At 37.5% G+C, this 14128-nt stretch overlaps 1 protein-coding gene across 1 annotated transcript in view; it reads right to left on the bottom strand.

Moving 5' to 3' along the window:
* 5-HT1A (5-hydroxytryptamine (serotonin) receptor 1A) overlaps positions 1-6174 on the bottom strand; it is a 407259-nt gene extending 401085 nt beyond the window's left edge. Inside the window, exon 1 of the mRNA XM_067777162.1 lies at positions 6159-6174. Coding sequence (XP_067633263.1) covers positions 6159-6174 — 16 coding nt within the window. The remainder of the gene's footprint in view (positions 1-6158) is intronic.
* Between the last annotated feature and the right edge of the window lie 7954 nt (positions 6175-14128).

The raw sequence follows: 14128 nt of genomic DNA, 5'->3' as shown, positions 1-14128 counted from the left end.
CATAGGAAACAGATATTCCAAATTGAGTTGCAAAACCGTCACCAAAGAGCGAATGAGACTTTGCAGGAGTTTGCCCCGGATGTTGAAAGGTTAGCTCATTTCGCAAATGCGGACGCACCCGTGGAATGCACCGAGAGGGTAAAAATCCAGAGTTTCATAAATGGCATACGGGACGTTGAAACGAAGCGAGCTACATACGCAAACCCAAAGCTGACATTTGCTGAAACGGTATCACATGCATTGACCCAGGAAACGGCCTCACTATTGAGTAAACCAGCATACAAAGCTCATCGTGTGGAAGTAGAAAGGCCGGAGTGGGTAGACACAATTTTGGAAGCACTAAGGGGATCTCAACAGAAGAATGCCGGAGTTATTAAATGTTTCAAGTGCGGCAACCCAGGTCACATTGCACGTCATTGCGATCTTGGTCCTAATAGTTCCAACAATGTGGGTGGCCGTAAACGCAAAGCTGGCGGAAATGAGCAAGAGCGTGTCGAAAGTAAAGAACGAAAACTTGCCCCGGCTGTTGAATGTCCTGTGATATCTGTGTCGCAAATTGGAAGGAAATCAAGCAGTCTTACCGTCAGAGGGAATGTGGATGGCAAAGAACGAGTACTGACTGTAGATACGGGCGCATCTCATTCCTTGATCCGATCTGACTTGGTCAACAGGAGAGTAAAACCGTTACCTGGAGCAAAGTTGCGTACGGTCACTGGCGACTATAACCAAGTTCAGGGAGAAGTGATATGTGAAGTATTGATTGGGAAGGTCATGGTTCTACACAAATTTGTTGTGGCGGAGATTGTTGATGAAGTTATATTGGGAGTGGATTTCTTGGTTGACCATGACATCAAGATCGATATGCAGAGAAGGGTGATGTGTTATGAGAACCAAGATGTGCCACTTAACTTTAGTTTGGAAAAAGGGTTCAGCAGTAATCGGGTACTGGTGGAGAAGACTCGACGAAGGCCACGAAATTCAAAGGTAAAGGTTGATGGAACAAATGGGCCAAACAAATCAAAACCGAAGGTACCTGTGAGAGAAACACTGGCATTAAAAATCCCTAACGGACGTACTGAAACGAAGAAAGAATGCAAGGGTGGTTTCAAGCCAAGGCACACTACTGTTGTGAAGCGTCGGAACGATACTGATTATGCAAAGGAAATCCGTCCAGCGCAAGCTCTGCGAAGTAGTTCTTCATTGGTCAAGCAACAGAGTGCGAGGGAACGATTCAGGATAATGAGTAGTAAGATGAAACACAGGTACGACAATGGAAATAATTCGAAAGGTTTCTTGGCGGGAGATTTGGTACTGTTATACAACCCTCACCGGCGGAAAGGTGTTCCATCCAAATTTCGGTGCAGTGGGGAAGGCCCGTACAAGGTTGTGAAGAAGATCAGTGATACTATCTACCGCATACAAAGCATTGAGAAACCACGGAGTAGAAGAGTGGTACATTTGGCGATGCTAGCAGCGTTTAGATCGAGAGATTTGTCTGATCGGGACGATCAGACTTAGGTGGAGGGCAGTGTCACGGATATTAGCATCCCTAAGCTATACCATCACTAAGGCGATGCTAAGCGATGTTAACGTCAATAATCAAATCATGTATACACATATATAAGGCAGCCGAGAGATGTCGCACACAGATGCATTTACTTATACGCCTATGTGTGTGCGAGAGACTGTAAACTACAAACTCACATACATCTGAGAGACGCTGAAAAGTAGAAAATTGTAAACAAGTAGAAACTATGTGAGAACTATAAACACTCGAAATAGTTGGTAAGTTCTGGAAATAGAAGAGCCTAGATGTATGCAGCGTAAACTATAAAAGCGGCACAAGCGAGTAAAATGTAATTCAGTTTGATTTGAGTTGTCAAGCAGTTTGATTAAGACGATATCTAGCGAGCAATAGCAGTGTTATTTTGAATAGTAGAGTTTCATTGAGCTATCAATCAGTGTGGTTATTAAGCAAGCTATTCGTTGCACAGTTTGTTATTGTGAAGTACTTTAATAAAGGCCATTTTGCATTATTACAAATTGGAGTTATTTATTCAACAGTTTAGTGATTCGAACTTAGCAGAGGATTGCAAATAAGAGGATTTGAAGTAAATTCGTTACAATATAATATTTATCCCCCACAACCGAGTGTTCAGATAAGAAACTTTTCGCAATTTCTACACCATTTGCACAACTAGAAGCTTCAAATGTCAGTAAATGCTTACGCGTACGTCATATATTATTGAAATGAGTGATTCGTGGTCATAATTTTTACATTTGGACCACAAAAAACGTGAAACTATGCATCCGTACACAAACTACCTACCTATTTTTATACTCAGCCGAACAGAGTCCGCAGAGTATATTGATTTTGTTCGCATAACGGTACGCACTAATGGCATAAACTAATCGAGATAGATATATACTTCCATATATAAAAATGATCTGGGTGAAAAAGAAATTCATTTAGTCATGTCCGTCCGTTCATCGGTCCGTGAACACAATAACTTCAGTAAGTTTTGAGGTATCTTACGTTCCTGGGCATTCATCTCAGAACGCTACTTAAAATGAACGATATCGGACTATAACCACGCCCACTTTTTCGATATCGAATATTTCGAGAAATGGTAAAAGTGCGATAATTCTATACCAAAAACGGATAAAGCGATGGAACTTGGTAGGTGGGCTCACCTTATGACGAAAAATAGAAAATTAGTAAAATTTTGGACCATGGGCGTGGCACCGCCCACTTTTAAAAGAAGGTAATTTAAAAGTTTTGCAAGCTGTAATTTGGCAGTCGTTGAAGATATCATGATGAAATTTGACAGGAACGTTACTCCTATTACTTTATATATGCTTAATAAAAATCAGCAAAATCTGAGAACGACCACGCCCATTTAAAAAAAAAATTTTTTTAAGTCTAATTTAAAAAAAAAAAGTTAATATCTTTACATTATATAAGCAAATTATGTCAACATTCAACTCAAGTAATTATATGGTACAACAAAATACAAAAATAAATGAAAATTTCAAAATGGGCGTGGCTCAGCCCTTTTTCATTTAATTCGTCTAGTATACTTTTAATGCCATAAGTCGAACAAAAATTTACCAATCCTTGCGAAATTTAGTAGGATCACAGACTCTACCACGATAACTGTTTTCTGTGAAAATGGGCGAAATCGGTTGAAGCCACGCCCAGTTTTTATACACAGTCGGCCGTCTGTCCTTCCGTTCGGCCATTAACACGATAGCCTTAGGAAAAATCGATATATCTTTACTAAACTTAGTTCACATACTTATCTCAACTCACTTTATCTTGGTATAAAAAATGGCCGAAATCGGACTATGACCATGCAATAATTCTATACCAAATACGAAAAAAGGGATGAAACATTGTAATTGCATTGGTTTATTGGCGCAAAATATAACTTTAGAAAACACTTTGTAAAATGGGTGTGACACCTACCATATTATTTATAAATCCCCATCTAGCTATCGTGTTTATGTGGCTTACAATTTTGTTAAGCTGTAAATAAGGTGGCACCACTTAACGCTGTGAGAATTATTATCACCTAACAACAAAAATTCTGTGCGCCTTTTTAAGAATTCAACGGAAATGAAAATACAAAAATTCTACAAAATAATTTCAAAAAGTTTGAATAACGTTTGAATTGTGCCAAAACTAAAGGTAAGTAAATGCAAAGGGCCGTTAAAATTCTTAGTACCGCTTCTTCCCAGAAGGAATCAGTGGCGCGTTGCAGGAAGTTTTAATAAATTCAAGAATACTAACGTACAGTTATTTCTATGTCAATTGTGTTGTTAAAGTGAACAGAGTTTGCACTTGGTGGACGAGAAAGGAAGCGATTTATTTCCGTTTCAATTAATTAGTTTATTTTCTCGCGATTGCTTAATTCTCCGAACATTTGCTACTTTCCTGTTTAGCTTAAGATTCGAGAAAACTCTGGTTAATTTCTTCACCATTAGCTTGTGTCGCACAAATTTTTCAACTGAATTGAGGTCGAAAAGTGCGTAGGGAAACGTCTCAAAGGGATGCTATATCTCCTCTACGCCGGATTGGTACGATAAGCGCATTCCGAGCATGATTTTCGTTTGCCACCTTCCATGAAACTAGACTGGTTAAGTAAATATATTACAAAACCTAGTTCCAGTTTTTTTCTGGAACATTAATTTTCGCAGTATTATAAAAATACTACATTTATGCCATTCTGAAATGTGAAGTAATGCACAGGAAAATAATGCCTACGGTTTGTATTTCCTTATGTGGATGGGTGTAATTTTTCCTTTTTATACCTTTCATGAAAATGAAATGTCCGTCTGTCTGTTTGTATGCAAACTAGTCCCTCAATTTGTGAGATATTGTGATAAAAATTATCGAGCGGGTGTATTTAGGTGTCCGATTAGACATTTGTCGGAACCGGCTGGATTGGGCCACTATAGCATATATCCTCCACATAACCGATTTTTTGGAAAAGAAAATTTTTGTCATATCTTCCTCAATTTATCAGATTGACGCTTCAAACTTCACCATATACTTTCGTTCATTGTACATATTCTTGTCTGAAAAAATGGATGAGATCAGTTTTATATATAGCATATATCCCCCACAACCGATTGTTCAAATAAGAAGCCTTTCAGAACTACTGCTTGAGGCTTCACATTTCACCGAACGCTTACGCTTGCGTCACATATTGTTGAAATGAGTGATTCGCGGTCATAGTTTTTACATGTAGACCACAAAAAACGTGAAACTTTGCATCCTCACAAAAAGTACCTACCTATTTGGTAAATAAAAAAAAATTTATTTATCTTAAAAATCGCTTAGGTATGTTGACTATATATTTCTTATCTTATAAAGCCAATTATTTAGATATTCCGAATGAGATAAGATTATTGTTCAGCCCCGTTCATGAAAGGTATGAAGTCTGAAGACAGTTCCGTCTTTACTTGTTTGTATATGAAATAAGGCCCACGGGTTTAGCTCCCTTTTTCAATTGCACCTGGATTACGTAGCCTCTGAGAAAAATGAATAGCTGGAACATCAGAATGTCATAACTAAGGAATATAGAAACAAACTGTTGAAGTCGGTGAGATGGTGGGCGATCTGGAACAACATCACGAAGTTGTGGATAAGTATTTTGGAGGCTTTATCTATGCAAGCGCATTGAGCAGAAAGCGGTGGATGGTGCTGTGATTGACTGTGTAAAAAGTGATAAGTCTAGCGCAAGGAGCACTTTTTTATTGTGAGTCCACAATTTATTTGTTTGTTGATCGCATTTAGCATGGTGGCGGTGCTAGGTAATTTTTGAAAGCCATGCCGAGGACTTGCATGCCCCAGATTTTCTGTGAATTTAGGGAGCAGGTCGGGTTCAATTGTCTAAGCTACCGGCGATAGGATAGATATCGGATGATATGAGTATCGTCCGGATGATATGAATATCCTGATTCCCCAGGATTTAGTAGCGGTGCTACCTTTGACAATTTCCAAAGTTTCCAAGGATTGGCATGGCAATCCCGCCCGTCCTACTACACTAGATGGTTAATCAAGATTTCTTCTTTTAGTTCTGTGGCGGTGATGGTAATAGGAGGTGCGCTGTGTTTATAATTATGTGAGTGTCGGTTGTAAGTCGATCTCACACTTGACGAACAAAAATCCAACTGCTCCATTTTCACATTACCCTACCTTGATGTATGCATAAGAATCATGGAAAGTGGCTGCGATGACAACGGCATGTATCGAGTAAGTTTTATGATGACCACCGTCTGGGCATTGAGACAACTCTGCTTTGAAAGTATTTCTATAGATATATGTATGTGTTTGGGTGCAGAGGAATGGGAGAAATTTCTATTAAGCTGAGACGATTGGGGAAGGCCTGATCTTTCTTTCACTGCCTATTGACGTCAATAATGTTATGACCTTAGTATTTGTATTACGGCTGTGATAAAAAAAGACGCTTTATTAATGAATACAAGCAAAGTCAAATCTTATTTTTATTCATATTTTAACTGATTCATAAAGTTTAGAGGGAAAGCTACTATTGTCAAATATGAACAAAAGAGAGACTAAGTCGCAAACTTTAAGTGGTGCCATATACACTGCATCTATTTATATTATTTAAATTGTTGGGTAAACTCACCTTTAAATTTTGTCATATTTATTTAAAAGCCAAAGTCTGCAATTGTGGTTGGTGTGGCCACCGGCTGTGTTGTTTCATAAAATTTGTATGTATCCTTATTTTGAATATTATGCGATATTAAAGGACTAATGATGTCAATCAAAAGCTTCAAAGGTTAAGAGATGACCTAAACGGAAAAAGACAATTAAATTAAACATAATGGATATTCACGAAATAAAAATTGTTACGTATACGCCATGGTAGTGCGGTCAGTAACATTTCGTTAAATGCGTATGTTTTGTTATAGGAGCGCCTCCACAATAAAAAGCAACAACCAATATTATAGATATATATACACATTAGGGTGGTTCGATTTGTATGCACGAAAGTTAACCGATATCGCGCCATCGATTTTTCGATAGCATTTGGGCTCAGGAAAAAAAGTTCCACTACGCATACTCAAACAAATAATTTTCGAGCCTGCGAAATTTCATATTTTTGACTTTTTTTCGATTTTGATTTTTAAGGCTTTTTTCATGACCTACTAAAAAATATTCATATGTATACCCTGTCCGACCCAAAAATGTCCGCTAAAATCTGTTATCGACAACGTTTTTAGCAGACATTTTAGGGTCGGACAGGATATAAATGAAAATTTTCCAATGAAATGAAAATTTTTTTAGTAGGTCATGAAAAAAACCTTAAAAATCAAAGTCGAAAAAGAATAAACAAAAAAAAATTAAATTTCGCAAGCTCGAAAATAATGTTTTTGGGTATGCGTAGTGGAACTTTTTTTCCTGAGCCCAAATCCTATGGAAAAATCGATGGCGCAATATCGGTTAATAAATCGACCGAGTCTAAAACACATACATATGTTAATAATTGCCAGCAAAATAAATCAACAGATAATATCACAAAACCATAACAAAAACCAAAAAGGTTGCAGCCCACTAAGAGAACATTGGCCACATTTTTAAAAAGGAATGTCAATATTGCACTGAATGGTATAGCATTGCTGAATATTCGAACATATCATATTCATATTCATTTCCTTTTAAATATAGTAGATTTGTACTGCATAACTGCGGTGTTCTTTGAACCTGCACGTATACATATTAAATATCATTTTGTTGTCCTCTTTTATATTTTGACATATATTCTAAAGTTGTCCGTCTATGGGAAGCCATGTCCGCATAGTGCGAGCTTTTTTATTGATTAGAAAATATATCTTTACCTTAGATAAGAGGTTCGTGTCCGCTAAATAGAGGTTTTCGAACCCATTTATGAAAAACGATTGTCAGGTATAGTTTGGTTAGGTTAGGTTGAACTGGTTGGTCGATGAGGACCTCACATATACTGAATCAGTCCGTAGTGTTAACACAAGTTTATTTTAACGACCAAATTTAAAAGCCTTATGAAAAAACAGGACCTTTGTTATAAAATAACTCTGTCCTCTTGGCAAATTCTTAAAGATTTCTAGGACTTAAGCCACTTTCTGCTTCTAGATTTAAATCCTGTATCACTCCTAACAGCTGGAGTTTTAGCCTGGCCTGGATAGCGCAAATCCCGAGCACAAAATGTGTTCGATCGTTTACTCCTCCAACCGGTATTTCCTACATCTCGTATCACTGACCGAGCCTAATTTAAAGGCATTTGATGCCAGAGGGCAGCGTCCAGTAAGAATGCCCGTCATGAGTCTACAGTTCTCTCTTTTTAATGATAGAAGCAACTTTGTTATTCTAAGGTTGTATGACCTACACATAATCTTCGACACTTTTCAGCCCCGCCCTTGAACCCAAACCTTTCCCGCTCGATCGAACACATGCACCTCTCGCCTTCTCTTAATCTCGCCCAATCTAATTGGGATGTCTACGGAGCAAGCATGAAAGGATGCGCCCTTGTAGGCAGTTCATCTGCTTTTTCATTCCCCTCTATTCCCATATGCCCTTTGACCAAATGTAGATGTATGCTTTTCCCTGTCCAGAATCTCTCCAGAAACTGTTTACAATCTAACATGCATTAAGATGCTGTGCTATGCGAGATCATTGCCATAATTGCTACTTGGCTGTTAATATAACAGCTAACACGGTTACTGTTTAACCATCCGATAGATTGTGGCGTCTGGCCAGACGAGAAGGCTTTATTTTTGTGAATATATAAGTTTGGACGCGGTCTTTATAATAATTCCAAAATCGATATTTTTTTCTTTTTATTTTATCTGTTTTTTGTACCAAAGTTGATTATGTCATATTTTAGCGTTGTCGTCTGGCTAGACGAACATATTTTTAAGCCATAAAACCTTAAAGATCTAATTGGTTTAAAAACTTATCAACAACAATCAAATTTTGCAAGTGTGCGATTAGTTTTCTTCAAAATTTAAATAACAATTCCAATATTTGTGGATAAAGTTCAAAGTCTCAAATTTCGTCTGGCCAGATGACAACGCTAAAATGTGTTGAATTTATTCACCGCTAATCGGAGGGTTAAGCTATTCTCTTCCAGTGTTTCTACTGCTTCGGTTACGGTTATCAACTTGGAAAACGCTACAGTAATGTGACAGTTTGTACGATCTGTTTGTTTCCGGATCAGCACAGTATGCCGCAGTCGGGTAGCGTAGTTTTCTACAAAAGTTATACCATATTGATACAGAAAAATGTCTGCTCAAAAGATACTCGCCTAATACAAGTTTCAATTAGGATAAGTTTTTCTGTACATATAGAAATGCATCTTAATTGGGAGGTTCTTTTGAGCATGGCAACATACTTACACACACGTACATATATATAGATATAGGTTAACTTAAGGTCGATGAATGAGTTGTGCTATAGGTGATGTAAGTGGGAGTATTTCGTAATCCCAAAATATAAAATATAATTCCTACCATTCATCAACCCGAAAGTACCAAATCCCAACCATTCATATACCCTACACGACGGAATTCCGACACAAGATCTCGACGAAAACTCTGATTGGAAAATCGAACATAAAAATACATATCTTCCGAATTGTTCTCTAATTAGAAACATCTCTGCACAACAAAAGTTATCCGTTCTCACACCGGCTATGCGATTCACACTATTTCTGCACAGAAAAGCTTTCTTCATTGACGTAATATGTGATTACGAAATTCATAAATTATTTTTCCTGGTTTATGGTATGTTGTCGGGATTTTTAAAAACTGTCGGGATTATATACTATCGGCACTCTGAATGTCGGGATTGTGAGGTACAACGACGTGAGTACGTAAATTTTGAGGCATAACTCACGCCACACACACACACATACGTTAATAATTAATGGTTTCTGTGTGCTTGTCAAAAGTGTGTACCAATATTTGTTTTTCCATTTCCATTTGTTTAAAACGTTACGGCCTTTGTTGACGGTTGTATTTTGTTAAATTTATTACTAAGCCATTTGTCGCTTTTTAGAGGCACGGATTATTTTGACGGCTTGCTTTGGCACCCAAATTGGCAGGCATTGAAAGCTTTACCACAGAAATGCTTAACGACATCAACGAGGGCTCTCTCGTTCATGCTTAGCATCAAATTTGATATTTTCTTTATTAAGAAAAATATAAAATTTTATTTTTTCTAGCCAACAATTTTAAATAAAGGCGATATTATTTTCATTTGTGTGGCTAGGAAATGCAGGAAAAACGTAAGATATTTGCAGAGACTTTAAATCAGTGCAAAACTCAACATAATATTTAATATGCACTGAACAGCTTGTCTTTTTTTCCCACTGATGTCAATGATTCTCGGGTAACATTTCTGGCAGAACATGGTGTTCTGGGCTTACTAATAATAATTTTCGTCCCGAAATTTAAACAAAATTTTAGTGGATTCTTGCTGCCATTGCCCAAAGATATCTCGTGACATTCTGCCAAAAGCCGCTTCAAACTTATACGGTCAGCAACTTCCGAACTCGGGATAATCTAACCCTGCCCCGTTTTTCCATCTTCATGCACAGCTCTCACTCGCTTTTAACATGCGTTAACAATATTAATTAAGTGCAGCTCAAGCTTTGGCGCATTCCATTTTCCTCGATAATCTAACTTATCAAAGGCAAGCTACGCATTCAACTATATCAGGCGCCCTGGAACATGAAGTCACCGTTCCAGGGTTGCTTGAGCGCACTCCCGACTAGGTGTGATTACCAATTTCCAGACAAGATAACAGATGTAATCAGTTTTATGACGGTGTAAACATCTGCATTGCAAAGCTTATGAGACGCGGCTTAATGGCCCATTTAATTCCTGAACTAACGAGATACCTGCCATTCTTCAATCACAATAAAATAAAACCTATTTCAATCATATTGACCGCAGTTACAGAGCCCAAGGTTATCACTATATAAGTGGGTCAAACAATATTATAATGAAAATCATAAAGTAGACGCTATCTTGCCGTTGTCAGTGCCTTTACCAGGAGAGAAAATCACATAAATCTCCACGAACTCAATGCCCACAACGAGTTCTGGTATCCTAAGTTATCTATGGTCTGGATATTGTAGTAGGGTAACCTTTTACTTATCCAGAATCAACCCCGAAAAACCCAACGAATGTCCAGCTTGTAATGTGTCTCCACATACCACCAACCATCTTTTCAATTACAATGGGGAACCAATGCCTCTAACACCATTATCTCTCTAGTCCAACCCTATAGAAACTGCAAGTTTCTTGGGACTCCAGTTAAAGAATATTGATGACAGATAGTGAGTGGTTGCACCTTTTGGATGGGACGAAGCACCACAACAACAGAAACAACGAAAACGGCTCAATGCGTCGCTTATTCACTTCCTTGGATTGCGATTCAGATCTCAATCTCTTCTTCTTATTTATGAAAACAGTCCAATAGGCATAGTTTGCCTTATACCTTGGATAAGGGGGTTTACAGTTGATAGTCACCGGCAACCCGCCTCCCTCCTATGAGATAGGACGGCATAGATGCAAGCCGTCAAACCACTGAGACATATAGTGGAGCACTCTGGAGAAAAAAGTCCTTTCACCAATGACAAGTTTCCTTTCCGAGTAAGGATTCAAAAGCTTTAATTTATAACTGAGACTTAATGGATTATCCCGAAGAATCTTAATAGTGTCCAAATGATCTTGCTAATTCAGTGGTCAAGGCAATTTTTTTTACGTTGCTTTAAGCAAAAGGCCGCCCCGAAAGGTGTTTTATAACTTTCTTTAAGGGAAATTTTTAGAAGGTGATTATCAATTTGGCGGCCACCGTGGTATGATGGTAGCGTGCTCCGCCTGCCACACCGTATGACTTGGGTTCGCACACCGGGCAAAGCAACATCAAAATTTTAGAAATAAGGGTTTTCAATTAGAAGAAAATTCGTCTAAGCGGGGTCGCCCCTCGGCAGTGTTTGGCAAGTGCTCCAGTGTATTTCTGCCATGAAAAGCTCTCAGTGAAAACTCATCTGCCTTGCAGATGCCGTTCGGAGTCGGCATAAAACATGTAGGTCCCGTCCGGCCAATTTGTAGGGAAAATCAAGAGGAGCACGACGCAAATTGGAAGAGAAGCTCGGCCTTAGATCTCTTTGGAGGTTATCGCGCCGTACATTTATTTATTTTTTTATCATTGTCCATTTACCGACAGTTTATGTTCAGTTCCGGCGAAAGATGCTTAGTGAGTTGTTATAGTAATATTTAACTGAACACAGTTGACAAAAAAATATGCTCCTATTCTTTGGCATTGTTATTATTGTAGTACATTTTCTGATCTATCTAATTTTATGTCATTCAAAATTTGCCGTCATGCAGCTACTACTATAATAATAAATATAATAACAAATGTAAATAATTTTCTCTAGTTTCACCCTTTCAAACTGTTATATAAATGTCTCTCCTGTTGGGAGAATATGCCCGCGGTAGGTGTTTATTCGGCGGAGGGTCATGGAAAATATTGATCCCGCTCCTAAATTGTGACCCCGGGTATACCTGTTGATTAATATGGTTGCCTAAATGTTGGCTAAGCAGATGGCTATCATTTGTGGAATTTCTTATTTTAAATATTTGAAACTGCGTAATGCTATGCCAAATCGGATTTGTGTGCATGTAAGTATATGAGGCTTATTGTTGTTGTTGTGTTTTGTTAACGATTAATACACTCTCCGAAGGTTTTGGATAGTGTTATCGATGTTTATTGTCATTTTTATTTTTCTGGATATAGATTCGGTACGTTCCGGTAACAAGCACCATTAAGGTAGTAGCCCAACCATCTTGGGAACGATTAGTATGACCAAATTAAACTTTCTAGGCCAAATATAATCCGATAGAATAGGTAGTAATCACATCGCTTAATTGTGATTCAGTTTATTCCGATGATCATAAAAGGTTCCTCATATCTCTTTATAATTGCAGTAAAATTTTGAAGTTGTATCATGTATCTGGCGGTGTCCCAAGCGTCAGAATTGATGCAGCGAGTTGTTTATGCTTGAAATAGAATGGTAATGGAACTCAAGGTGGAGCTGCCTTGCAACCGTGTGCCATTATCCTTCAATGGCGATTGTTTACTCAATTAATTATTTGGTATCAAAACGAAGTGTTTTTGGGATGGGAACACGGAGCCGATGAAAGGACCGCTGATCATGGCCGTAAAGTTGAGCCTTAAGAGGCAGATACGGAGGCCGGGTTGGTTCCATACAAAAACAAAGTTGTGAAAGTCTGCCCCAAAATTTGAAGCACTTGTTCATTTGACATCCGATTTTTAATTTGATACGTCATTATATATGCACATTTGCTGTTAATCTCCATTCGAGTTATGAAATCATTTTTTTTTTTTTAAATAATGTTTATTTATTTAATATTCATGAGCTTAGATACTAAAATAAGCAATAGTTTCAGTTGTCTTGTTCAATATGGTTATACAATGACTCTAGACGAGTTCTCATGAACTTCACGGTCTTCATATTGATATAATATAACATTTTATTAATTTATAAGATTTAAATGTTACTGCTTTAACGTAAAGCTTTTTAGGTCCTTTATAATTATATTGCAAAGAACAAAACATGTAAAAACAATGCATGATTAGCTGTTTATGGAAAAAGATAAAGTGATAAAATCAGGTAAGGGAAAGTTATGTCGGATGTCCGGCATGAGTTAGTGTTTGTGATTATATGTATATTTTTTAGCCACCAGCATTGCTTTATAATGGCAGATGCTTCTAAGTTGTCCCTGACAGAAACGTATGTATCAAAACGTTTGTTTTCTGTGTTAAGTGTTTCTGAGGTCACTGATTTTACGTTGGCTCTTCTTAGAATGTGGTAAATGATCGGTATGTGATCTTGATTTTGTATAAATCCATTCCTGTCAAGGTAAAGGAATGATTCTGGGGGTGTAAATCCATTTTTTACAGTTAACGAAAAGTATCCTTCGCTTTCGTAAAAGGGTGCACTTATCAAGGTGTTATTGGCCTTGTCGAGGCAGCGTATTATATGTCTTCTTCAGATTTATTATATGACAGTCAATTCTAGATACTTTTGCTATACTATAAACCTTCGCATTTGATACGTATTTGGTATAGCTACTGCTTGCTTATCTATACAAGGAGGTGCAAGGTCTCAGAATTTTCCGTTCAAATTTTCTCAGTCTTTCCATGTATGATGGCGACATGTTATACCAAATCGGATATCTGCACGTCAGTACAGGTCTTAAAAGTGATTTATATATGATCTTTTTCAGCCTGTTATCCAAAAATTTTGTGGAGAACATTTTTTTATAAGCATGGAACCCCCTAGTGGTTTTCTTTATTTGGTGGTTAATGTGGTCGTTATAATACAAAAATGTATCTAGATACATGCCGAGATATGTGACTCTATCGGATTGTTTAATTATACAATTAGATTCGTTAGATATAATTTTGAATCTTTTCCAGTTTTTTTTAATATTTGAGTTGCATTTTTTGATAGGGGGGCGAAAGAGAACAGTTTCAAATTTGTTGGCGTTTACTTTGAGTTGCCAATCTATTGTATATAGTCAA

The sequence above is a fragment of the Eurosta solidaginis genome, chromosome 3, assembly GCF_040869045.1.
Source record: "Eurosta solidaginis isolate ZX-2024a chromosome 3, ASM4086904v1, whole genome shotgun sequence".
NCBI lineage: Eukaryota > Metazoa > Arthropoda > Insecta > Diptera > Tephritidae > Eurosta > Eurosta solidaginis.
This window is presented reverse-complemented; position numbering and strand designations above follow the sequence as displayed.